This window comes from Pygocentrus nattereri, chromosome 14, assembly GCF_015220715.1.
Source record: "Pygocentrus nattereri isolate fPygNat1 chromosome 14, fPygNat1.pri, whole genome shotgun sequence".
NCBI classification, from domain to species: domain Eukaryota; kingdom Metazoa; phylum Chordata; class Actinopteri; order Characiformes; family Serrasalmidae; genus Pygocentrus; species Pygocentrus nattereri.
Window position 1 is genome coordinate 15,660,539 of NC_051224.1, and position 26,621 is coordinate 15,687,159.

The 26,621-nt window shown below is 39.6% G+C and overlaps 3 protein-coding genes across 4 annotated transcripts; all 3 read right to left on the minus strand.

Annotated features, from left to right (window-relative positions):
* Nucleotides 1-2,379: 2,379 nt before the first annotated feature.
* hsd17b1 (hydroxysteroid (17-beta) dehydrogenase 1) lies at nucleotides 2,380-10,541 on the minus strand. Its single transcript, XM_017721235.2, has 6 exons — nucleotides 9,001-10,541; nucleotides 8,366-8,527; nucleotides 8,029-8,208; nucleotides 7,055-7,148; nucleotides 6,618-6,798; nucleotides 2,380-2,705 (listed from the first exon to the last, which is right to left on the minus strand). The coding sequence occupies exons 1-6, from the start codon at nucleotides 9,095-9,097 to the stop codon at nucleotides 2,538-2,540; spliced, it is 882 nt and encodes a 293-aa protein (XP_017576724.1). The 5' UTR covers nucleotides 9,098-10,541; the 3' UTR covers nucleotides 2,380-2,537.
* An 865-nt stretch (nucleotides 10,542-11,406) lies between these two features.
* Nucleotides 11,407-20,219, minus strand: LOC108418094 (heat shock 70 kDa protein). 2 transcript variants are annotated; one of them, XM_037544716.1, is made up of 2 exons: nucleotides 13,866-14,027; nucleotides 11,407-13,517 (listed from the first exon to the last, which is right to left on the minus strand). In XM_037544716.1, exon 2 carries the CDS (start codon nucleotides 13,496-13,498, stop codon nucleotides 11,567-11,569), a length of 1,932 nt encoding a protein of 643 aa, XP_037400613.1. In that variant the 5' UTR covers nucleotides 13,499-13,517; nucleotides 13,866-14,027; the 3' UTR covers nucleotides 11,407-11,566. The 2 variants fall into 2 exon arrangements, with proteins under 2 accessions (XP_037400613.1, XP_037400612.1); XM_037544715.1 differs by lacking the exons at nucleotides 11,407-13,517; nucleotides 13,866-14,027 and adding exons at nucleotides 17,678-19,709; nucleotides 20,058-20,219.
* Nucleotides 20,220-23,869: 3,650 nt separating this feature from the next.
* LOC108441610 (heat shock 70 kDa protein-like) lies at nucleotides 23,870-26,411 on the minus strand. Its single transcript, XM_037544839.1, has 2 exons — nucleotides 26,250-26,411; nucleotides 23,870-25,901 (listed from the first exon to the last, which is right to left on the minus strand). Exon 2 carries the CDS (start codon nucleotides 25,880-25,882, stop codon nucleotides 23,951-23,953), a length of 1,932 nt encoding a protein of 643 aa, XP_037400736.1. The 5' UTR covers nucleotides 25,883-25,901; nucleotides 26,250-26,411; the 3' UTR covers nucleotides 23,870-23,950.
* Between the last annotated feature and the right edge of the window lie 210 nt (nucleotides 26,412-26,621).

Below are 26,621 nucleotides of genomic sequence, written 5' to 3' on the forward strand. Positions count from 1 at the left end.
CATGCAGCTATTTAAAATCATCCATCCATCCATCCATTTTCTAAGCCGCTTCTCCAGTAAAGAAAATTATATTTGACATTATTTTGATAACATTTTAATTACCCATTCATTAAAACCTATAGCACCGGTGACACACAGAAGTTATGTGCTACCTGATAAACTGTTAATAAATTAATTAAGTATAGTGAACAAGTGTGGACTCTCATGCCTTGAGACACCACCTCTCTGATAAGCCTCAACCGAAAGAAGCAGGTTAATAGAGTTAAAATTACTGATAACACCAGTGACCAAAATCTCTGAGACGAAGGTATTTTTAATTAAAATACTTATTTTTTAAATGTACTACAATGTCAATGATATAAAATGTACATATCTGTTTTATACAAATTCTTAAGTTAAACCTCTTTAAAAAATTTCTATTAAAAATAGTTTTTCGAATGTTGAAAATTGTTTATGTGACAAGTTGTTTTCTTGATCAAAAGACCCTTAGTAGTCCCAGAACGAGGAAATTTCACCTCCGCATTTAACCCATTCATGAAGTGAAACACCGCATACATGCTAGTGAGCACACACACTAAGGGGCAGTGAGCACACTTGCCCGGGGCAGTGGGCAGCCCTATCCGTAGCGCTTGGGGAGCAGTTGGGGGTTAGGTGCCTTGCTCAAGGACACCTCAGTCACATACTGTCGGCACTGGGAATCGAACCGGCAAGCTTCCAGTCACAGGGCCGGTTCCCTAACCTCCAGCCCATGACTGCCCCTTCCATATGCGGAGCGACCATGAAACAGAATGAATAAAGAAAAATCTGAGAAATCATGAGGGAAAAGTATTATTTAATCTTGTAAATAAACTGTGTAAATGTACATACTGACACTTGGAGCTGTGCTTAATATAAGCATCTTTTTAAGCCCTGCAGCCTTTGTGACACGATTTCCCACTCCAAATGGAGAACGACCTGTTGTAAAGCACTTTGAGCTGCTTTGTGTATGAAAGGTGCTCTAAGGATAAAAATTATTGTTATAGCTTAACATGACCAGTTAATAATTTCACTTACTGATTCTACTGCCAGTCTAAATGAGAAGGACATGTTGTTGTGAACATGTATGATTTCGTCTTGGTCAGACCTTGAACTGAGGTCAGTTTCAGAATGTTTCCTACTCTCAGACCACGTTGTTCTTGCTCTAAACTCTAGCCAAAGCAAAGGCTCTAACAATAACCAGACAGGAGGGCTATTAAACAAACTGTGTGCAATAGAAGGAGAGTAGGAGGCCTTGTTCAAGTCGGCCGCCTCATGTCTGGACATGATCAACCAAGCAATGAAAATGCCAAGGTCAGAAAGACAGACCTCACTGAGCGACCACATGTAGTGTTTATAGAAGAGAGAGAAGGAAGGAGGGACAGGAACTTCAGTGTTTCTCTTTTCTCCTCTCTGGCAGATTCCAAAGAGGTAGGAGATGTAAATAACTTTCCACTGTCCACTAACTGTTTCCTTTCTTCATTTTTATTTCAGTTTCACAACTTCTACTCTTCTACAACTATTACATCTAAAAACCCAGAAGACATATGCAGGTTCACTGACAGATATAGATAATGAATAAAATTGATATTATAACACTGTAGATGTATAAATGCTGTAGATGTATAAGCATTGTAGACATTGAGACCCCTGGTTCCTATCACCACCATTTTAAAGAAATTAGAAATACCATAAATTCCTCTATAGCAATTTTACATCAAATCTCTCAATGTCTTTGCTGGTGTCTCAATGACTGAATTATGCAGAAATTGTAAATAATCTGTCGCCATTCATTCATATCCATTTATGTGGTCACTTCATTCATTTATTCCAAAAATATATTCTACTGTATAAATCAGGAATTTTGCTGTATTAGCACAGCAGTAAGTTTATATATGGAGTGCATCATAAACACATATTTCCAAGTTTTACTGTGGATATTATTGTTAATTTTGCATCTTCTGTGTTTTACGATAAAAATAATTTTTACAGTAAAAAAGTACTGTAAAATGTAATGATCAAACAAAGGTTAAATGCAAATAGAAAATAAAACAACCATGTAATAAAATAAAGTATTGTAAAGTGTAATAAAGTAAATAAAACCAACATGTAATAAAACTGTTGTAATATTGCTGTTGTTAATTCACAGAAATAGAATGTAAATTCACAAAAAGAAAAGAAATGATCATCCTTTATTTCACAGTTATTTGTGTTTATTTTAATGGTTGTTACTGTTATTATGGTAAAATACTGTATAACAGGATAACTAGTCAAACTAGTGAAACTGTTTAATTACAGTAAAAAGCAGTATTTCTAAGAAATTAAATTACTATAATTTTAAAAGTTTCTACCACTACTGAAAAAACAAACTTTTTTACATTGATCATATTGACAGTGTTTTTTACAGTGATCATATAGTTATCAATTATGTTACACCACTCATATGTAGAAGTTATAATGGGGTAGGCAGTTATGCGCATCAGTGAAGTGGCTTAACTGTTCGCACAGGACAGTGGTGTGTTTTATTTAGGTGTATCTGCATTCTCCACTGAGAAGATGAGCTTGCTCATGGCTCTGATGTACTGGGAGCCATCGAGTGCAGTCAGTTTGAGACTGCTCAGTGGCAGCAGTGCACTGTTGGTGTAGTACCTGAAGAGTGGACAAGGTGACTGGATCACCTCCAGGAAGACCTGAGTGGAAGACAGACAGGCAATTTTACATCAATTAGCAAAGCTATATAAAAAAAAACAAACAAACAATGAAAATCACATTCAGAATAGAGTTATTTCTAACCAACTCCCCAAAGGCCTGGCAGATTATACGGATTTCCATTAAAATAAATCTTGCTTTAAGTTTAGAAGTTTGCCCAAATCAGGTATTAACCCCCTCTTACACACTGAGGTTAAAGGGGAAGTCCACTAATAATTTTTATTTCTGCATAATTCAATCATTGAGATGTAAACAGAGTCCTTCACAGCATTTTGATGCAATGTGGTCGATTGCAGAGAAACCTATCAACATTGATTTCTTTACTACGGTGATGGTAGGAACCAGGGGTCACTGTCTGTAACTCAAGTATACTTTGTTTTCTTAAGATATATTTTATAAATAATATTTTTATCGTTTTTAGAATGTTAATAGTGGAAAGTGGTACAGCTGAAAAACCTTTTTTTTGCCATTAAAGGATTAAAACAATGCATTTTAGGTAAAAACTTTACCATTCAAGTATTATAAAAGAACATCTCAGGCATCAATCAACATGTCTATGACTTTTCCTGGTTCTATCACAAACTATGCACTTACTTTACTTTAAATAAACTGCTTAAAGTTGTGTGTGATTGAAGGAATTATACATATTTTATTGAAAATCCATGACATTTCCTGTCAGGCTCTAGGTGAGTTGATGTGGAATTAAGCAAAAGGAAAGATGGCAAAGTTTGTATATATAAATGTAGCAGTGTACCTGCAAACTAACTGACATGCAAATCTTTGGACTTCAAGGAAAATTCTAGTTACTTAAATTATGTGGTCATTATTCAAAATGTCAGCATAATTAAACAACTAAGATGTAAACAAAGTGATTCAGAGTGGTTTGGTGTGAAATGCTCTGTTCTAGAGAAACTTAATGAGTCAGAATTGAATACACTGGTGGTGAATTGAACCAGATGTCCAAAGTGTTTGATGTTTCTAAAAGCTCCCTCACAGAAAGCTCTTACACAAAATAGTTACAAATATGCTGCCTGATACCAAAGACTTGGTTTTTTGATAGCTTTAAGGTTTTGGCCAAAAACATATTTTTAAAAAGCCATTCATGCTGGAGAGGAACATGCAGAGTTGTAGGGCAAAAAGTCCCCAAAGAAGTTTTTCAGTTTACATATAAAAACCTAGAAGACAGGTCTCTTTGGCTTTCTGAGCATTTTGAATAGCTAACATGAATGTAATTGCATTGTAGACTTTGTGGCCCCTGTTTCATATCATCACATTTGTGAAGAAATCTGAGCTGGTGAGTTTCTCTACAGTTTCTCTACAATGCACCAAGTCCAGAACATATTTTTTTTCTTTTAGAGTCGAGAGGCTTTTTATTGTCATTCCATCTATGTACAAGTACAAAGTGGAATGAAATTACGTTCCTCCAAGGAACAACATGGTGCAACTTGCTGTGATCTGTAAGTAAATGCAGTCAGATACAGGCCTGATAGTTTTCAGGCGCCACGCCGGAATTCCGGCGTACCGACGTGTCTGCGAGAAGAAAAAAAAAAAGGTTCGCCTAGTGCAGGGGTCGGCAACCTTTTTGACTCAGAGCCATAAAAGCAAAATAATTGGAAATGTATTTCAGTGAGAGCCACATAATATATTAAAACGACGACGACATCTCACTCTAGCGAACGGGGGGGGCTGGTGACGACGCCGACATGTCAGTCAAGCGAACCGAAACTAAATAGCGGACGTTTGTGATTTTCCGCCCGAACATTTTTTAAGTCTCAAAAATAATATACGTTAATTAAATGAATTATTTTCAAAAGCTGAGCCGCATCAGAGGCTCCGGAGCCGCGGGTTGCCGACCCCTGGCCTCGTGATCTGACCATAGGATCTGACGCTTGTCTTGATCTGACATGCGCAGGTTTCACTGTAACCAACACCAAGGCCTCGCCTACTAGCCACTAAACCAGTCAGAAACAGGGCGGGGCGGGACTTGCTTTGACCAAACAAATTGATAGATTCAGTAGGAAATCCCGGGAAATACACGTGCGAATTTTTTTCCACTGTCAACGCGAAACGCATAAACTCAGCCATGGAACACAACTATATTAAGCCTATATTAAGGGTAAAATGGAACTGAATAGTAATTTTAGGGCTGTAGTATTATTTATGAGTTTGTTGCACTGTAACTGTTTCAAAATATTTAAAATAAATGGTGCATAGTTTGCTATTATATTTTTAAAAGAAATGAATGTGTCCTTGTTCATGTCATTTAGTCAATGGTTAGGCTACTAATCAATTCCTAGTTTACTTTGGAGTATTGTTATTGCCACCTGCTGACCGTTCTTGGTATGGCTGTAGTATCTGTAGTCTCCTATGCTATAGAAGCAATAAGGTATGTGACTAGTTAAAAGCAGGTATGGATTCCTGAACAGGCCTGCTAGTCTCAAGAGTTCTGGTAATCTGCACAAGCTTCTGAAATATAGGCTTATATTGGGTTTGTTTATCTCATGTCTGAATGTTGTTCATGTATTTCAACAAAATTCAACACAATCTATCATTGAAGGGACTAATTCAAAAGCAAAAATTCTTTGACAGTAATGAAGATCAGGGTTATACATAGACGTATATCTGCGCCCAGGGGCCAACATGTTATGTGTTAAGTGTGTCGCATACATAGCACCCCCACCCTGCTCACCTCCCGAGCAGAGAAAAAAAGTTCAGGCTCAGGAATTTTTCCCACTATCACCCCTGCAGATAATATAAGTGTGCATAGCTGATCCTGAGGTAGGATATCCACAGTACTTGAGTAAACACTGTGTTAGCAGCAAAGTTCCAAATAGTACAAAAGAGCATGAAAAGAGGAGTGTGCAGCAGTGAGAAAAGTCCATGTGAGGGAAGATGGGGTCCACATGCTACAATGCTGGTGGCTTTGCGGATACAGCATGTGGTGTAGATGTCCATGAAGGAGGGGAGAGAGACCCCGATTATCTTCTCAGCTGTCCTCACTACATGTTGTAGGGTCTTGTGGTCAGAGGCGGTGCAATTGCCAAACCAGGGGGAGCGTTGAGCCTTCTTCAGTCTCCACATGAAGTAGAGGTTCTGCTGGCCTCTCTTGGCTATGGAGTTGGTGTTGAGGGACCAGGTGAGGTTCTCTGTGATGTGGACACTGAGGAACTTGGTGCTCCTGACGATCCCACAGCAAAGCCAGTGATGTTAAGTGGGGGGTGGACACCTCGCACTTCTAAAGTCATCAACCACGTCCTTTGTTTTATACACATTCAGAGACAGGTTGGTGGCTCTGCACCAGTCTGTTAGCTGCTGCACCTCCTCTCTGTATACTGACTCATCATTCTTGCTGATCAGACCCACTATAGTCATGTCATCAGCGAGCTTAATGTTATCTAACTATGCTATATTATATTGTCTATTATAGGGCTAATTGATTTGATGAAAATATCTGTGATTTTTCGGACTAATATTGCGACTGCGATTTAAATTGAGACCAGGAAGACCAGAATATCCACTTTTTCTGGCTTGTGTCTTGACCCTTTAATGTAGTGTGCCAGAAAGGCAGTAAGTTGTGGTTGTGATGTCACAACACATGTTTCTGATTGATCTATCTCTACTGACAGCATACAAATTTGTTTTATTAGGTTTCATTTCCCCACATTTTTATAATGTAGTCTACAATTTTTAAAAACTGCAGCTCTTGCGATTTTAAAATGGCATCTTAAATTGAGATTTTGGTATGAAACAATTTTTCAGTTCTAGTCTAGTACATCAATTCTATATATATAAATATAAATCTATATATTCTATATACAAATTCTATAGACATATACAATCTTTTTTTGGTACTATATGGAACCCTTGGTGAATATATGAACATCTGTGCTCACCTGGACGATGTCGTCCGTGTCCTGTGCTGCGTTCTGAAACATTTTCTGGCAGTGATGCAGGTACATCTCATACAGACTGCGTGTGTCTGCGTCCACCTCCACTGAAACATCACTCAGCTCAGTCTTGGTCAGGTTCCTCAGGAAGTTTGTGTTGACGGGCCCACACTCTATCAGACTCACACTGCATCATGGGAGAAGAGGCGAGTGTTTTTGACACAGTGATGTTTAGTTGTCACTGAATTCTGTTCTAGTTTAACCCATTAAACTGTTTATCATTCAGTTAATAATCTTTTTCAGTATTGCTCAGTAACTACTAGGTAATATGTAAGGGAGGCCTATGTAGTTATGGATAATTTACATGGTGAGGGGGTTTATGAAGTCAAAGAAGAGCATCTTTGAAACTACCGTACACAGAGACAGAGAAAAACAGAGCTCACTGGATGTTGAAGTGTTGTAGCAAGATGGCCAGGCTCTCACAGACGCCCTCTACTGCAAACTTGCTGGCACAGTACACCTCATTAAAGGGCAAACCTGAGATACAGAGACACACATGAAACTTTTTCTGGTGCAAATGTATTCCTTATATCGCTTCTGTCACCTGCAATCTATGTTTCCTAATCCTCGTCCTGTCACCTGTATTATTACAGGTTTTTACACTCCGCCTCACTATTTCTCCTCGGGGGGATCTTAAGCACCTTTACTTTATTAGCTCATGCAAACTTTGTTAGATAGGATCATGGAGAGGCAAGGATTTGAGGGCAAATAAGTGTCAACTGCAGTAGCATAACATGCCACCTGACACATTTTCCAAACAAACACCAAAGAAATGACAGACAAACCTGTTTATAAGCCTTAGCAGTAAACTGCTTGCACAGGAAATACTTCCTTATTTATTAAGTTTTGAAATGTTGTGCAGAAGAATTAAGAAAAACAAAATTTCTTAAGAAAATCTGTATTTCTTTTTTTAAGGATAATAAATATATGCACTGAAAAGAACTTACAATGTACTTTCTGTCTTAAAATTCCTGTGTTTTTAAGGAAGGTTTCTGAGAGTCTGGCCCCTGGACTGGAAACTTTTTTCCTTTGTCCACCACTTGCCTAGCAGTGCCCCCTGCTATTCCACATGCCACATCTTTACTGAAGTGAATAGCTAAACCCAAGGCCTTTTTCACTTTCTTATTCTGTCTTTCTTCTCTGTCTACTTTATTCATTTTACATACTGATCTATGAAAGCATTGAAACAGTGACCACAGTGACAAGAGCAACATGAACCTATAATAACAATATATCAAATAATAACAATATTAACAACAACATATTAAAATTCTGTTAAAAGGAAAAAAATGGTGTCATTTATTCTCTCTCCCTCTCTCTCTCTCTCTCTTTGTCTCTATTTCTCTCCTCTGTTTACCTTGCAGTCCCCCCATGCTGCCTGTGACCAGGATTCGTCCATGTTTCCTTCTCTTCATGTCAGGTAAGAAGGTTTGGATGGTGCGGATGGTGCCCAGCAGGTTTACCTCCAGGATTCCTCGCATGGTGTCCTCAGACTGAACCTCTAGAGGGCCCATTAAACCTACACCTGCATTACACACTAACAGACAATGAGAGAGAGACTTTTTTTACAGTGTAAAGGGCAGCTGGCATTTGCCACTTAGGGGTACAAGATATTATGTAAGATGCAGGGATTTATTACAATGTATCCTTATCTTTATAGCTAAGTCCATCAGAGATTACTAAAAATCTCTTACCCAGTATATCCACTCTGCCCTCTGTAATGCTCCTCTGGGCAGCAAGTATGGAGTGTTGGTCAGTGATGTCCATCTGCAGAATGGCCAAAGTGTCTCTATGTAGCCCAGTCACGCTCTCCAACAAGTGCTGCTTCTTATCCAGATTACGCATGGTGGCATACACTGTAACATTCAGTTAGGTCAGTTGATTAGTCAAAGCACATCATTACAAAAATCTCTGTTTCAGTATAAAGTACAAAGGTTCACTACGGATTGGAATGAACTTGAAATTGAAGTTGTGTCAACAGAGCTGGTAGAAGGTTCTCCAATGAATGAGACAGCTGTGTAAAACAGTGAATGAATTTATTGCAAAATTACTTGCTATAATGCTCCATATTTAAAAAAGAGGTTATGAAATCTCAAGGCAGATAACATGACCAGAAATGACCATACATGGATAATTACAGGTATTATTTACTGCTGAATGACTTTTAAAAGTTCCCAAAACACTTGAAATATTGAATAAAACAGCTAAAAATCTGGCATCAAGATTATATCTTTTAAATGTAGGCCTACAGCAACAACAGTCAGTCAAAGTGATTCCAAACTTTAAAATGATAATGTATGGCAGCACTCAGAGTTACTGCGGCATTTACCTTTGTATGCCTTAGACAGGTCTGATGCGAGGTGGACGGCCAGGCTGAGCCCGATCCCTGAAGAGCAGCCAGTAATGAGAACCACTTTCTGCTCCATCAGAAACCCAGCAGAGCTGTAGAGTGGAGGAGATAAATGAGTGCAGGCCAGAAGAGGAGAGCTGGAGTGCTGGTATTGTTCTGGAAGGACTGTTCTCCCAGGAGGAGGTGAGATGCTGTTCTGAGCTGATCTTTGTTGTGTCTTTTAGTTCCAGGCATTTGGGGTGGGTGTGTTAGCGTTCCTCACTATCACAAGGCCAACTGAATGTAAACATTCTCTGCTTCACACTGAACTGCCCGATCCAACAGGTGCACTAAGACCATGTATCTATACACACACTAAAAAATTTCATATATACACATTCACAGACACTTTGTCGTCATAGCAATAATCACATCAGTTTAATTCAGGTTCTTGATGACAAACTCTTAATTGTGCAGTCTCTTTTTATGGAGAAAAAATAAGTAAAAACCTTTGTTGAGTTAAAAGGGAACTTCACCAGTTTTTTTGTAGAGAAATGTACCAATTCAGATTTCTTTATAGTGGTAGTGATAGGAACCAGGGGTCAAGATGTCTAGAATGCAATTATTTGGGGCCTATTTTGCCTTATAACTCCCTGCATGCCCCTGTTTGTCTTGAATGGTTTTAAACAAAATGTTTCATCCCCACAACTACTGTAAAACAATGTCTCAGACATCAGGCAACAAATTCCTAACTATATCATGTAATAACATTTTTTGTGTGGGAGGTGTTGGAGGTATTAAACTTATTAGACTTCTGGTTCCTATCACCACCACTATGATTCTGTAAGTTTCTCTAGAACGGAGCATTTCACACTAAACCTTCACACCAAGCAAATCTTAAAAGATCAGTGGAAGTCCCATTTAACAAAATGCAAATTTAATTGCCTTTGACTGTAGTCCTGTTTCCTGTAGTCCAGTCTTTAGCTCATAGTCAATATGGTAGATACCACTTCACACTGGGACTACCTTTATAAAATGTTTATGACTGGTTTACAATTAATTTATTAATAGTAAATAGTTATTATAATCATTGAACCGTTTAAAAAGGGTATAGTGAGCTGTTATATCTGATGAATATGAAAATCTGACAGGGCTGAATTGTTAATGCTCTCTTTCTCTGAGAAAATGTAGTTAACATCTCTGTCAGAACAAAACCAATTCCAAAATGATAACTTAAGGAAAGGGTAAGGAAAAATGTTCTCAACTTGTGATGGAAGTTAATTTAAAACAATTTGTTTGTAATTTTGAACCAATTCAGATGTCCAATCTGCATGGAAATTTAACACAATACAAAGGGTAACAAAAAAATTTAAATACTGGAGATCTGCAAGATCCAACAGTACAGATGAATGTGGGCTTTCTAATACACAAGCAACAGGTAAATGTTGCCCTTCTTGAAACTGTGTTATAACTGCTTATTAATGACTTCTGAAGTGTTTGTAACCTAATTAATAGCCATTAATGCATACATTTTAAACCACTCAGACACTTTATAAGGTAGTCTTATTATAGTAATACAAAATATATACTACACAGTAGAATATGCAAAAATTATAGTGTAATTTACTGCATATCTAAATTAATTAATACAACTGCAATAAGGCAGCACATTTCCTTAAATTACTTGAGAAAATACCAAAATACCAGTCAAAGTGAAAGATACTTTAAAATCTTGATAATAAAAGCAGGCAGGCCCTTTTTTCATCACATACATTTCTGTAATTTTTTTTATTTTATGGTACTGAAAATATTCCAGTAAGCTTAATGTAGAGGTTAATAGTGCATTAACATATCACTCCAATGTTTTTTTTTTTTGTCACGTTGCAGATCAAGTATTTGTTTTAAGTGCGTTTTTCTAATTCTTTTACTTACAGAATATTTTTTTATATTTATTTGTTGGTTTAACTACTTTGGTTAACATGCAACAGCTGAAAAGTGAAGTGACCAAACAGAAGTTCTTTTATGGGGCTTTTATGTGCCTAGTAAAAATGTCTGAAGCTTTGGCAGCTCAGAATGGCTTCAGGGTTGAAAACTTCACATCCTAATGACTTTAACATGATTCACAGGAAAAGAAATATTACAAGGCAGTTTATTGATATTGAAAAAATGTTACTCTAAAGCTCTGAATCAAAAAAGATTGTGATGCAAGTGAAACATGCATTTGAGACCAAAATTCATTTTTTTTGCTGTTTTTTCAGTTTGTTTCAAAATTACTGAATATCTTAGAAAAAAGTGACTATATCAGTTATATTATATAAAAATATTTATTAACAAAAAATATATAGAACTCATTTACAGAAATATGAAATATACTATATAGAAATATATTAACCTCTGTGTTCCCTGAACAACTAGTCAGTGTTACGACTGGTCCTACATGTCCTACAAAAGGTCCTACATGTTGCATATGGACTGACGACAATAAATCTTAACAGGATTGGCACCAAAATAGTTTCCAAAAAAGCATCTAACGTCAAAAGAAAATTTTGATTTTTAGTCCATTTTTTTAGTCCACCTCTTCAATGGTGGGCCCCTGGGCACTGGCCCCTGAGCTGGATCGTGCCTGAGCTCCACAGCCTCCAGCTGGCATCCCTCCCTGGTACAGCTTAGCAATGATGGGGTTGCAGACTTTCTCCAGTTCCTTCAGCTGGTGCTCAAACTCCTCCTTATCAGCCAGCTGGTTGTTCTCCAGCCAGTTAATGGCCTGGTTGCACCTCTCAATGACTTTCTTCTTGTCATCTTCACTGATCTTGCCATTCATCTTCTCATCTTCCACACTGTTTTTCATGTTGAAGGCGTATGACTCCAGAGAGTTCTTGGCAGCAATCTTCTCTCTCTGGAGGTCATCCTCTGATTTGTACTTATCTGCTTCCTGCACCATCCTCTCAATCTCCTCCTTGCTCAGTCTGCCCTTGTCATTGGTGATGGTGATCTTGTTCTCTTTGCCGGTGCTTTTGTCCACCGCTGACACGTTCAGAATGCCGTTGGCATCAATGTCAAAGGTCACCTCAATCTGAGGAACTCCGCGGGGTGCAGGTGGGATACCCGTCAGTTCAAACTTGCCGAGCAGGTTGTTGTCTTTCGTCATGGCTCTCTCACCTTCATAAACTTGGATCAGAACACCAGGCTGGTTGTCTGCATACGTGCTGAAGATCTGTGTCTGCTTGGTGGGGATGGTGGTGTTGCGTTTGATGAGAGCAGTCATGACTCCTCCTGCCGTCTCAATGCCCAGGGACAGTGGGGCCACATCCAGCAGCAGCAGGTCCTGGACGTTTCCAGAGGTGTCGCCCATGAGGATGGCAGCCTGAACTGCAGCACCATAAGCCACTGCCTCATCTGGGTTGATGCTTTTGTTCAGTTCACGCCCGTTGAAGAAATCCTGCAGCAGTTTCTGGATCTTGGGGATTCTTGTAGAACCTCCAACCAGGACAATGTCTTGGATCTGGGACTTGTCCATCTTGGCATCTCTCAGGGCTTTCTCCACTGGCTCTAGCGTTCCCCTGAACAGGTCTGAGCACATCTCCTCGAATCGTGCTCTGGTGATGGAGGTGTAAAAGTCAGTGCCCTCATACAGGGAGTCGATTTCAATGCTGGCCTGAGAGCTGGAGGACAGGGTTCTCTTGGCTCTCTCACAGGCTGTACGAAGCCTCCTCAGAGCCCGCTTGTTCTGGCTGATGTCTTTCTTGTGCTTCCTCTTGAATTCCTCCACAAAGTGGTTCACCAGGCGGTTGTCAAAATCTTCTCCACCCAGGTGAGTGTCTCCTGCTGTGGCTTTCACCTCAAAGATGCCATCTTCAATGGTCAGGATGGACACATCGAAGGTTCCACCTCCCAGGTCAAAGATCAGCACGTTGCGCTCTCCTTTCTTGCCTTTGTCCAGGCCATAGGCGATCGCTGCAGCTGTGGGCTCATTGATGATCCTCAGGACGTTCAGACCAGCAATCACTCCAGCATCTTTGGTGGCCTGCCTCTGGGAGTCATTGAAGTAGGCAGGTACAGTAATAACAGCATTTGTTACCTTCTGTCCAAGATAGGCCTCTGCAATCTCCTTCATCTTCACCAGAACCATGGAGGAGATCTCTTCAGGGTAGAAGCTCTTCGTCTCTCCTTTGTACTCAACTTGAACCTTTGGCTTTCCTCCATCACTGGTGACTTGGAAGGGCCAGTGCTTCATGTCAGATTGTACGATAGGATCGTCAAACTTGCGGCCGATCAGCCTCTTGGCGTCGAACACGGTGTTGTTGGGGTTCATAGCTACTTGGTTTTTGGCAGCATCTCCAATGAGCCTCTCTGTGTCTGTGAAGGCCACATAGCTGGGGGTGGTCCTGTTTCCCTGGTCATTAGCAATGATCTCCACTTTTCCATGCTGAAACACTCCTACACAAGAGTAGGTAGTGCCCAGGTCAATGCCAATAGCAACTCCTTTAGCAGAGGACATCTTGAATGTTGGCAGGTGTCTAAAACGATACATACAGAGATCATGGAAGAAATTAGAACATATGCAGTTTAAAACATCAGTTTCATAACAAATCAGATCATATGAATTCATAGAAAAATGAAAATGTAATGTTATAGTACAAGCTCTTAACTTTTGGAAAGGATTTGAATCCTTGAAAAGTAAGAATTAGAGCAGTATTATAAGAAAGTAAGATTTCTGAAATTAAATATGATTCTTCAGGTACACACACACATTTTCTTATCCTTCCGGCTCACGGGGTCCTTCAATTACAGTTCATATAACACGAGTATAAAACTTACAGTTAACAGATCGACTCAGAGAAAAAAGTGAGTATAAACGTACTTACAGTTAACAGAGCTCCTAAATGTGTGTAGATGAAGTCTTGCTGTAAAGTCGCTGCTCTGCTGCTCCTCGTTTCTGCAGTTCTCTCTATTCTCTACCGCTCTTCTCTGTCAGCAGCTCTTTATAAGCAGCTGTGGACGCCGCCGGTCTCTCCTCCACTGTTCTCGGCGTTTCTCCAACGTTCCTGCGACACTGACCAATCAGAAGGGAGCAGATGCCGCGACCACGCCCCCCGACTGACGAGCACACCATAGAAATCTGACAGAGAGCAGAGCAGAGTTTTCTAGACGATTCACAGCGTTTAGCTTCACTTTCCTTATGAAGAGTTTGCAGCTCCGTAAAAGTGATCTAGGAACTAATAAATGATAATAATAAACTAGTAAATGATGTTATTCAGAGTGGTTTGATATAAAGGGATTCATTGTACAGAAGCTTATTGACTTTCTTTACAGTGGTGGTGATGGGAACCAGGGGCCTTCATGACTACAGCATGAATACAAGCATTTTATTTACTATCCAAAACAAGCAGTGAACCCAAAAATGTCTTTTGAATTTTCATATGTAATAATGAATGTTGACGATGGTAAGACAGTGATCAATTAAAGAGAAGTTTCATACTGGACTGTTTTCCCTAACAACTGACTGTATGTATCTCTCTGGCATACATGGATTAAAAAAAACATTTTAGGCCACAAACTTAACTTAAAACTAGCATTAAACAGCGGTGGACAGTAACTAAGTAAATGTAATTTGTTACTGTAACTAAGTAGTTTTTTCTGTATCTGTACTTTACTTCAGTTTTTCCATTTTGGGTGACTTTTTACTTTCACTCCACTACATTTCAAAGTCAAATATCTGACTTTTTACTCCTTTTGGTTTTTGTGTGTATAAAAAACATAACATGTCAAAACAAAAGAGCACCAATCAGGGCACAGCACTCACTTTGTTCTGAGCTTGTTTTGACCTGTTTGTCAAACCGACCCAGTGCAGCACACGGTTCAACGTCAGTGCAGCAGCGTAAACATTTGGGAGCACATATGTCACCTAAACTATGGAACTGACCTAACCTTGTGTAAATAGACCACAATATAGAAAAATGTACACACATGCAGTGACTGGCATGTTTCTTTTGTTCTGAATTTATACAAACAGTTTCATTTCATAGTAAATTAGTTTAGGTTAGTTTATGTTTATGAGCAGAGACCTACAGATCAATACAGTAAAGGAAGCTCATTTGTGATCCTGAGTTTAAAGCAAGTTTTATTCAATTTGTAACTAAGTTATAAAGTAATCTTAAACTGAAACTTTGCTTGTTTGTAAAAAGTTGTTTCAGTGGGATTCATTTCTTCCTGTGGAAACTGTTTGACTTCAGTATTTTGTGTCTCACAATCACATCATTTTAATAGAGATCAGTGTCAGACTAATTAATGACGTTCTATTAAAAGACTGGTTTACCAAGAGAGACACCGGAGTATTTTCACCTAAAATGAGTTCATGAAGCGAGTCTTATTACAAAGAAGATAACAGGACATTAGAGCCATAATTAATCTTTTAGTACTTTTACTTTCGATACTTAAGTACTTGTGAAGGCAAATACTTCAGTACTTTTATTCAAGGTGAGGTCTAGAGTAAGGACTTCTACTTTTACTGGAGGAATATTTTACCTTGGGTATCTCTACTTTAACTCAAGTACATGATTTGTGTACTTCGTCCACCACTGGCATTAAACAATGTCTCAGACAATGTATTCATAACCACATCATGTAATAACTTTCTGTTAGAGGCATGAAATGCGAAAGATGTCTGGCTCGTATCACCACTACTGCGAACATCTCAGTCTCTGTAGAACTGATTATTTCACATTTTAAATATTAATTGATTTTTTTTTTTAAACGGTGGAGGTTCCATTTTTTAGCTTACAGCTTTGCAGGGGCACTTCATAGTGAATTCAGCATCTGTCAGCAAAGGAAGTGATGTTTGTTTAAAATTAGAAGATAAAGCTTCAAAGTGAGAATGACCACTCGCCAATCAGTAAAACAGCAGAATGAAATTAAACAACAACAAAATAGGAACCAGTAAGTAAGTGTTAATGTCCACAACACAACTGAGTTAAAAGTAGGTTATTTGCTCACAAGCATAGCCTATTGGAGAAAAAGTAAAACTATTGCTATTTGAAAATACAGAAAAAAGTACAAATCCATCAAATTTCTGGTACATGTAACAGAATAAATGTCACTAATCACTACGCAGCTCTTCTAGTGGCATATTACTGTTGCTATGACAAATATTTTTGTTGGGCATAAGTTATTTTGCTGTGAATCCTCTATGATCAGTGTCTTCTACAACACAAGCATTCCATAGTGTTCATTTTTGGGCTCAAGTGTGATTTTCTTTAGCAGGGGTAGAAACCGCTATAGATGTATATGCATCATAGGACCATGATCCTTATTCTGAGTAGAAATGATCTTTCCCTTCATGTTAATTCTCTGAGCGTACACATGATTTGTCAGACTATCAAAAACACTTATTCAGAACACATTCAATAAACTGGATTATCACACACACAAAGGCTCTGAAAGACACAGCATAGATGACTATAAGTGTAAAATGGAATATAAAACGAGGGGAAAACATTCCCATGAATAGAAAGCTGGTAGTTTTAAGACAAATTACAGCTAAACATTGATAGAGATGGCTTGAGAAAAAGCATTTTAATGAACTAAAGTAAGAAGAATCCTTTGTAGTATGAAAATTAAATGCCCCCAAATGTGTCAAAAATGAATAGAATTTTAAAGGAATTGTATATGATTAATGCACAGCTGTATTATCCATGTTTACTGAAGTTCTGGCAAATCTGAAAGCTAATTGATATTAATATGTTTAATATTTTCTGAAATTCTCTTAAATTCAGAGGTTTCAGTCAATAAAAATAGAACAATTCCTAAATTCTCATTTTGGGGTTTTAATTATGGCTTATTCAGATCCGATCCTGAAGCAGTACAACTTTGTTTTCTCTTTAACAACCATCATTTAAATCCTCAGCTAATGTCCAAGTCATTCATATAGAAATCCATTCCTGCCAGGCAGGTAGTTCAGGAAAAGCCATTTTTTCCATCTTCTTTGTTTCTGACAGCAGGATACCAACATATTGACTTTGTTCTTAAAATAATCCATTTTTTATATTGACTTGATATCTTAAAGTATTGAAAACAGAACTACGTGTGGTGCTGTAGCAATTGATGGTAGATAAACACTGACCTCTACTGTCCAAATCAAAAACCACACTCCCAATATTTCCTGTTTGCCGTTAGATTTCTCACCATATCGCAAACATTGGGTTCTGATGTACATTATTTTAACATAGTTTGTTTAGTTTTTTTAACGCTTTACAATATTTTACATGTTCAGTGGTGGAAATCAGTCTCTATTTAATGAAGATTTGTAGCTAAAAGCACACAACTAATGAGTTTATCCAGGCTGCAAAAGAGGACACACAAAAAAAAAAGAGTAGTGAGGTTGAGAAATGCTGTTCTGCTGCTGACATAAAATGCTCATGTGCATGTATTTGAAGCTTTGTAAATACAAAAAAAGGAAAAGTTATATTGTTGAACACCAAAAATAACACCTGCACTGCTCCTTTTATAAAAAATTAACTTTATTACAAATAAATACATACAATACTAAGTATGTTCATTACTATACACAGTGTATACATGTGAACCTTTTCTGTTCCCTGTTTAAATGGTCAAAAATTGCTTATCTGCAAATACTGAAAAAAAACATTGCAGAATGTAACTGAACTGGTTTTCTTCATGCTTTGAGGTACAAATGAACAGGATTGGCATGAAAACATTTTCCAGGTATTTAACATAGAAAAATACATATGCAAGTCCATTTTTAGTCCACTTCTTCAATGGTGGGCCCCTGGGCACTGGCCCCTGAGCTGGATCGTGCCTGAGCTCCACAGCCTCCAGCTGGCATCCCTCCCTGGTACAGCTTAGCAATGATGGGGTTGCAGACTTTCTCCAGTTCCTTCAGCTGGTGCTCAAACTCCTCCTTATCAGCCAGCTGGTTGTTCTCCAGCCAGTTAATGGCCTGGTTGCACCTCTCAATGACTTTCTTCTTGTCATCTTCACTGATCTTGCCATTCATCTTCTCATCTTCCACACTGTTTTTCATGTTGAAAGCATACGACTCCACAGAGTTCTTGGCAGCAATCTTCTCTCTCTGGAGGTCATCCTCTGCTTTGTACTTATCTGCTTCCTGCACCATCCTCTCAATCTCCTCCTTGCTCAGTCTGCCCTTGTCATTGGTGATGGTGATCTTGTTCTCTTTGCCGGTGCTTTTGTCCACCGCTGACACGTTCAGAATGCCGTTGGCATCAATGTCAAAGGTCACCTCAATCTGAGGAACTCCGCGGGGTGCAGGTGGGATACCCGTCAGTTCAAACTTGCCGAGCAGGTTGTTGTCTTTCGTCATGGCTCTCTCACCTTCATAAACTTGGATCAGAACACCAGGCTGGTTGTCTGCATACGTGCTGAAGATCTGTGTCTGCTTGGTGGGGATGGTGGTGTTGCGTTTGATGAGAGCAGTCATGACTCCTCCTGCCGTCTCAATGCCCAGGGACAGTGGGGCCACATCCAGCAGCAGCAGGTCCTGGACGTTTCCAGAGGTGTCGCCCATGAGGATGGCAGCCTGAACTGCAGCACCATAAGCCACTGCCTCATCTGGGTTGATGCTTTTGTTCAGTTCACGCCCGTTGAAGAAATCCTGCAGCAGTTTCTGGATCTTGGGGATTCTTGTAGAACCTCCAACCAGGACAATGTCTTGGATCTGGGACTTGTCCATCTTGGCATCTCTCAGGGCTTTCTCCACTGGCTCTAGCGTTCCCCTGAACAGGTCTGAGCACATCTCCTCGAATCGTGCTCTGGTGATGGAGGTGTAAAAGTCAGTGCCCTCATACAGGGAGTCGATTTCAATGCTGGCCTGAGAGCTGGAGGACAGGGTTCTCTTGGCTCTCTCACAGGCTGTACGAAGCCTCCTCAGAGCCCGCTTGTTCTGGCTGATGTCTTTCTTGTGCTTCCTCTTGAATTCCTCCACAAAGTGGTTCACCAGGCGGTTGTCAAAATCTTCTCCACCCAGGTGAGTGTCTCCTGCTGTGGCTTTCACCTCAAAGATGCCATCTTCAATGGTCAGGATGGACACATCGAAGGTTCCACCTCCCAGGTCAAAGATCAGCACGTTGCGCTCTCCTTTCTTGCCTTTGTCCAGGCCATAGGCGATCGCTGCAGCTGTGGGCTCATTGATGATCCTCAGGACGTTCAGACCAGCAATCACTCCAGCATCTTTGGTGGCCTGCCTCTGGGAGTCATTGAAGTAGGCAGGTACAGTAATAACAGCATTTGTTACCTTCTGTCCAAGATAGGCCTCTGCAATCTCCTTCATCTTCACCAGAACCATGGAGGAGATCTCTTCAGGGTAGAAGCTCTTCGTCTCTCCTTTGTACTCAACTTGAACCTTTGGCTTTCCTCCATCACTGGTGACTTGGAAGGGCCAGTGCTTCATGTCAGATTGTACGATAGGATCGTCAAACTTGCGGCCGATCAGCCTCTTGGCGTCGAACACGGTGTTGTTGGGGTTCATAGCTACTTGGTTTTTGGCAGCATCTCCAATGAGCCTCTCTGTGTCTGTGAAGGCCACATAGCTGGGGGTGGTCCTGTTTCCCTGGTCATTAGCAATGATCTCCACTTTTCCATGCTGAAACACTCCTACACAAGAGTAGGTAGTGCCCAGGTCAATGCCAATAGCAACTCCTTTAGCAGAGGACATCTTGAATGTTGGCAGGTGTCTAAAACGATACATACAGAGATCATGGAAGAAATTAGAACATATGCAGTTTAAAACATCAGTTTCATAACAAATCAGATCATATGAATTCATAGAAAAATGAAAATGTAATGTTATAGTACAAGCTCTTAACTTTTGGAAAGGATTTGAATCCTTGAAAAGTAAGAATTAGAGCAGTATTATAAGAAAGTAAGATTTCTGAAATTAAATATGATTCTTCAGGTACACACACACATTTTCTTATCCTTCCGGCTCACGGGGTCCTTCAATTACAGTTCATATAACACGAGTATAAAACTTACAGTTAACAGATCGACTCAGAGAAAAAAGTGAGTATAAACGTACTTACAGTTAACAGAGCTCCTAAATGTGTGTAGATGAAGTCTTGCTGTAAAGTCGCTGCTCTGCTGCTCCTCGTTTCTGCAGTTCTCTCTATTCTCTACCGCTCTTCTCTGTCAGCAGCTCTTTATAAGCAGCTGTGGACGCCGCCGGTCTCTCCTCCACTGTTCTCGGCGTTTCTCCAACGTTCCTGCGACACTGACCAATCAGAAGGGAGCAGCTGCCGCGACCACGCCCCCCGACTGACGAGCACACCATAGAAATCTGACAGAGAGCAGAGCAGAGTTTTCTAGACGATTCACAGCGTTTAGCTTCACTTTCCTTATGAAGAGTTTGCAGCTCCGTAAAAGTGATCTAGGAACTAATAAATGATAATAATAAACTAGTAAATGATGTTATTCAGAGTGGTTTGATATAAAGGGATTCATTGTACAGAAGCTTATTGACTTTCTTTACAGTGGTGGTGATGGGAACCAGGGGCCTTCATGACTACAGCATGAATACAAGCATTTTATTTACTATCCAAAACAAGCAGTGAACCCAAAAATGTCTTTTGAATTTTCATATGTAATAATGAATGTTGACGATGGTAAGACAGTGATCAATTAAAGAGAAGTTTCATACTGGACTGTTTTCCCTAACAACTGACTGTATGTATCTCTCTGGCATACATGGATTAAAAAAAACATTTTAGGCCACAAACTTAACTTAAAACTAGCATTAAACAGCGGTGGACAGTAACTAAGTAAATGTAATTTGTTACTGTAACTAAGTAGTTTTTTCTGTATCTGTACTTTACTTCAGTTTTTCCATTTTGGGTGACTTTTTACTTTCACTCCACTACATTTCAAAGTCAAATATCTGACTTTTTACTCCTTTTGGTTTTTGTGTGTATAAAAAACATAACATGTCAAAACAAAAGAGCACCAATCAGGGCACAGCACTCACTTTGTTCTGAGCTTGTTTTGACCTGTTTGTCAAACCGACCCAGTGCAGCACACGGTTCAACGTCAGTGCAGCAGCGTAAACATTTGGGAGCACATATGTCACCTAAACTATGGAACTGACCTAACCTTGTGTAAATAGACCACAATATAGAAAAATGTACACACATGCAGTGACTGGCATGTTTCTTTTGTTCTGAATTTATACAAACAGTTTCATTTCATAGTAAATTAGTTTAGGTTAGTTTATGTTTATGAGCAGAGACCTACAGATCAATACAGTAAAGGAAGCTCATTTGTGATCCTGAGTTTAAAGCAAGTTTTATTCAATTTGTAACTAAGTTATAAAGTAATCTTAAACTGAAACTTTGCTTGTTTGTAAAAAGTTGTTTCAGTGGGATTCATTTCTTCCTGTGGAAACTGTTTGACTTCAGTATTTTGTGTCTCACAATCACATCATTTTAATAGAGATCAGTGTCAGACTAATTAATGACGTTCTATTAAAAGACTGGTTTACCAAGAGAGACACCGGAGTATTTTCACCTAAAATGAGTTCATGAAGCGAGTCTTATTACAAAGAAGATAACAGGACATTAGAGCCATAATTAATCTTTTAGTACTTTTACTTTCGATACTTAAGTACTTGTGAAGGCAAATACTTCAGTACTTTTATTCAAGGTGAGGTCTAGAGTAAGGACTTCTACTTTTACTGGAGGAATATTTTACCTTGGGTATCTCTACTTTAACTCAAGTACATGATTTGTGTACTTCGTCCACCACTGGCATTAAACAATGTCTCAGACAATGTATTCATAACCACGTCATGTAATAACTTTCTGTTAGAGGCATGAAATGCGAAAGATGTCTGGCTCGTATCACCACTACTGCGAACATCTCAGTCTCTGTAGAACTGATTATTTCACATTTTAAATATTAATTGATTTTTTTTTTTAAACGGTGGAGGTTCCATTTTTTAGCTTACAGCTTTGCAGGGGCACTTCATAGTGAATTCAGCATCTGTCAGCAAAGGAAGTGATGTTTGTTTAAAATTAGAAGATAAAGCTTCAAAGTGAGAATGACCACTCGCCAATCAGTAAAACAGCAGAATGAAATTAAACAACAACAAAATAGGAACCAGTAAGTAAGTGTTAATGTCCACAACACAACTGAGTTAAAAGTAGGTTATTTGCTCACAAGCATAGCCTATTGGAGAAAAAGTAAAACTATTGCTATTTGAAAATACAGAAAAAAGTACAAATCCATCAAATTTCTGGTACATGTAACAGAATAAATGTCACTAATCACTACGCAGCTCTTCTAGTGGCATATTACTGTTGCTATGACAAATATTTTTGTTGGGCATAAGTTATTTTGCTGTGAATCCTCTATGATCAGTGTCTTCTACAACACAAGCATTCCATAGTGTTCATTTTTGGGCTCAAGTGTGATTTTCTTTAGCAGGGGTAGAAACCGCTATAGATGTATATGCATCATAGGACCATGATCCTTATTCTGAGTAGAAATGATCTTTCCCTTCATGTTAATTCTCTGAGCGTACACATGATTTGTCAGACTATCAAAAACACTTATTCAGAACACATTCAATAAACTGGATTATCACACACACAAAGGCTCTGAAAGACACAGCATAGATGACTATAAGTGTAAAATGGAATATAAAACGAGGGGAAAACATTCCCATGAATAGAAAGCTGGTAGTTTTAAGACAAATTACAGCTAAACATTGATAGAGATGGCTTGAGAAAAAGCATTTTAATGAACTAAAGTAAGAAGAATCCTTTGTAGTATGAAAATTAAATGCCCCCAAATGTGTCAAAAATGAATACAATTTTAAAGGAATTGTATATGATTAATGCACAGCTGTATTATCCATGTTTACTGAAGTTCTGGCAAATCTGAAAGCTAATTGATATTAATATGTTTAATATTTTCTGAAATTCTCTTAAATTCAGAGGTTTCAGTCAATAAAAATAGAACAATTCCTAAATTCTCATTTTGGGGTTTTAATTATGGCTTATTCAGATCCGATCCTGAAGCAGTACAACTTTGTTTTCTCTTTAACAACCATCATTTAAATCCTCAGCTAATGTCCAAGTCATTCATATAGAAATCCATTCCTGCCAGGCAGGTAGTTCAGGAAAAGCCATTTTTTCCATCTTCTTTGTTTCTGACAGCAGGATACCAACATATTGACTTTGTTCTTAAAATAATCCATTTTTTATATTGACTTGATATCTTAAAGTATTGAAAACAGAACTACGTGTGGTGCTGTGGCAATTGATGGTAGATAAACACTGACCTCTACTGTCCAAATCAAAAACCACACTCCCAATATTTCCTGTTTGCCGTTAGATTTCTCGCCATATCGCAAACATTGGGTTCTGATGTACATTATTTTAACATAGTTTGTTTAGTTTTTTTAACGCTTTACAATATTTTACATGTTCAGTGGTGGAAATCAGTCTCTATTTAATGAAGATTTGTAGCTAAAAGCACACAACTAATGAGTTTATCCAGGCTGCAAAAGAGGACACACAAAAAAAAAAGAGTAGTGAGGTTGAGAAATGCTGTTCTGCTGCTGACATAAAATGCTCATGTGCATGTATTTGAAGCTTTGTAAATACAAAAAAAGGAAAAGTTATATTGTTGAACACCAAAAATAACACCTGCACTGCTCCTTTTATAAAAAATTAACTTTATTACAAATAAATACATACAATACTAAGTATGTTCATTACTATACACAGTGTATACATGTGAACCTTTTCTGTTCCCTGTTTAAATGGTCAAAAATTGCTTATCTGCAAATACTGAAAAAAAACATTGCAGAATGTAACTGAACTGGTTTTCTTCATGCTTTGAGGTACAAATGAACAGGATTGGCATGAAAACATTTTCCAGGTATTTAACATAGAAAAATACATATGCAAGTCCATTTTTAGTCCACTTCTTCAATGGTGGGCCCCTGGGCACTGGCCCCTGAGCTGGATCGTGCCTGAGCTCCACAGCCTCCAGCTGGCATCCCTCCCTGGTACAGCTTAGCAATGATGGGGTTGCAGACTTTCTCCAGTTCCTTCAGCTGGTGCTCAAACTCCTCCTTATCAGCCAGCTGGTTGTTCTCCAGCCAGTTAATGGCCTGGTTGCACCTCTCAATGACTTTCTTCTTGTCATCTTCACTGATCTTGCCATTCATCTTCTCATCTTCCACACTGTTTTTCATGTTGAAAGCATACGACTCCACAGAGTTCTTGGCAGCAATCTTCTCTCTCTGGAGGTCATCCTCTGCTTTGTACTTATCTGCTTCCTGCACCATCCTCTCAATCTCCTCCTTGCTCAGTCTGCCCCTGTCATTGGTGATGGTGATCTTGTTCTCTTTGCCGGTGCTTTTGTCCACCGCTGACACGTTCAGAATGCCGTTGGCATCAATGTCAAAGGTCACCTCAATCTGAGGAACTCCGCGGGGTGCAGGTGGGATACCCGTCAGTTCAAACTTGCCGAGCAGGTTGTTGTCTTTCGTCATGGCTCTCTCACCTTCATAAACTTGGATCAGAACACCAGGCTGGTTGTCTGCATACGTGCTGAAGATCTGTGTCTGCTTGGTGGGGATGGTGGTGTTGCGTTTGATGAGAGCAGTCATGACTCCTCCTGCCGTCTCAATGCCCAGGGACAGTGGGGCCACATCCAGCAGCAGCAGGTCCTGGACGTTTCCAGAGGTGTCGCCCATGAGGATGGCAGCCTGAACTGCAGCACCATAAGCCACTGCCTCATCTGGGTTGATGCTTTTGTTCAGTTCACGCCCGTTGAAGAAATCCTGCAGCAGTTTCTGGATCTTGGGGATTCTTGTAGAACCTCCAACCAGGACAATGTCTTGGATCTGGGACTTGTCCATCTTGGCATCTCTCAGGGCTTTCTCCACTGGCTCTAGCGTTCCCCTGAACAGGTCTGAGCACATCTCCTCGAATCGTGCTCTGGTGATGGAGGTGTAAAAGTCAGTGCCCTCATACAGGGAGTCGATTTCAATGCTGGCCTGAGAGCTGGAGGACAGGGTTCTCTTGGCTCTCTCACAGGCTGTACGAAGCCTCCTCAGAGCCCGCTTGTTCTGGCTGATGTCTTTCTTGTGCTTCCTCTTGAATTCCTCCACAAAGTGGTTCACCAGGCGGTTGTCAAAATCTTCTCCACCCAGGTGAGTGTCTCCTGCTGTGGCTTTCACCTCAAAGATGCCATCTTCAATGGTCAGGATGGACACATCGAAGGTTCCACCTCCCAGGTCAAAGATCAGCACGTTGCGCTCTCCTTTCTTGCCTTTGTCCAGGCCATAGGCGATCGCTGCAGCTGTGGGCTCATTGATGATCCTCAGGACGTTCAGACCAGCAATCACTCCAGCATCTTTGGTGGCCTGCCTCTGGGAGTCATTGAAGTAGGCAGGTACAGTAATAACAGCATTTGTTACCTTCTGTCCAAGATAGGCCTCTGCAATCTCCTTCATCTTCACCAGAACCATGGAGGAGATCTCTTCAGGGTAGAAGCTCTTCGTCTCTCCTTTGTACTCAACTTGAACCTTTGGCTTTCCTCCATCACTGGTGACTTGGAAGGGCCAGTGCTTCATGTCAGATTGTACGATAGGATCGTCAAACTTGCGGCCGATCAGCCTCTTGGCGTCGAACACGGTGTTGTTGGGGTTCATAGCTACTTGGTTTTTGGCAGCATCTCCAATGAGCCTCTCTGTGTCTGTGAAGGCCACATAGCTGGGGGTGGTCCTGTTTCCCTGGTCATTAGCAATGATCTCCACTTTTCCATGCTGAAACACTCCTACACAAGAGTAGGTAGTGCCCAGGTCAATGCCAATAGCAACTCCTTTAGCAGAGGACATCTTGAATGTTGGCAGGTGTCTAAAACGATACATACAGAGATCATGGAAGAAATTAGAACATATGCAGTTTAAAACATCAGTTTCATAACAAATCAGATCATATGAATTCATAGAAAAATGAAAATGTAATGTTATAGTACAAGCTCTTAACTTTTGGAAAGGATTTGAATCCTTGAAAAGTAAGAATTAGAGCAGTATTATAAGAAAGTAAGATTTCTGAAATTAAATATGATTCTTCAGGTACACACACACATTTTCTTATCCTTCCGGCTCACGGGGTCCTTCAATTACAGTTCATATAACACGAGTATAAAACTTACAGTTAACAGATCGACTCAGAGAAAAAAGTGAGTATAAACGTACTTACAGTTAACAGAGCTCCTAAATGTGTGTAGATGAAGTCTTGCTGTAAAGTCGCTGCTCTGCTGCTCCTCGTTTCTGCAGTTCTCTCTATTCTCTACCGCTCTTCTCTGTCAGCAGCTCTTTATAAGCAGCTGTGGACGCCGCCGGTCTCTCCTCCACTGTTCTCGGCGTTTCTCCAACGTTCCTGCGACACTGACCAATCAGAAGGGAGCAGCTGCCGCGACCACGCCCCCCGACTGACGAGCACACCATAGAAATCTGACAGAGAGCAGAGCAGAGTTTTCTAGACGATTCACAGCGTTTAGCTTCACTTTCCTTATGAAGAGTTTGCAGCTCCGTAAAAGTGATCTAGGAACTAATAAATGATAATAATAAA

What these genes read in the sequence shown, in the direction of transcription:
- hsd17b1 (XM_017721235.2), bottom strand. Translation starts at nt 9,097, where the DNA reads ATGGAGCAGAAAGTGGTTCTCATTACTGGCTGCTCTTCAGGGATCGGG. An exon ending in GGGCAGAGTGGATATACTGG is followed by an intron (nt 8,209 to 8,365) that starts GTAAGAGATTTT and finishes ATTGTCTGTTAG; the next exon opens with TGTGTAATGCAGGTGTAGGT. An exon ending in CAGCATGGGGGGACTGCAAG is followed by an intron (nt 7,149 to 8,028) that starts GTAAACAGAGGA and finishes TCTGTATCTCAG; the next exon opens with GTTTGCCCTTTAATGAGGTG.
- LOC108418094 (XM_037544716.1), bottom strand. Translation starts at nt 13,498, where the DNA reads ATGTCCTCTGCTAAAGGAGTTGCTATTGGCATTGACCTGGGCACTACC.
- LOC108441610 (XM_037544839.1), bottom strand. Translation starts at nt 25,882, where the DNA reads ATGTCCTCTGCTAAAGGAGTTGCTATTGGCATTGACCTGGGCACTACC.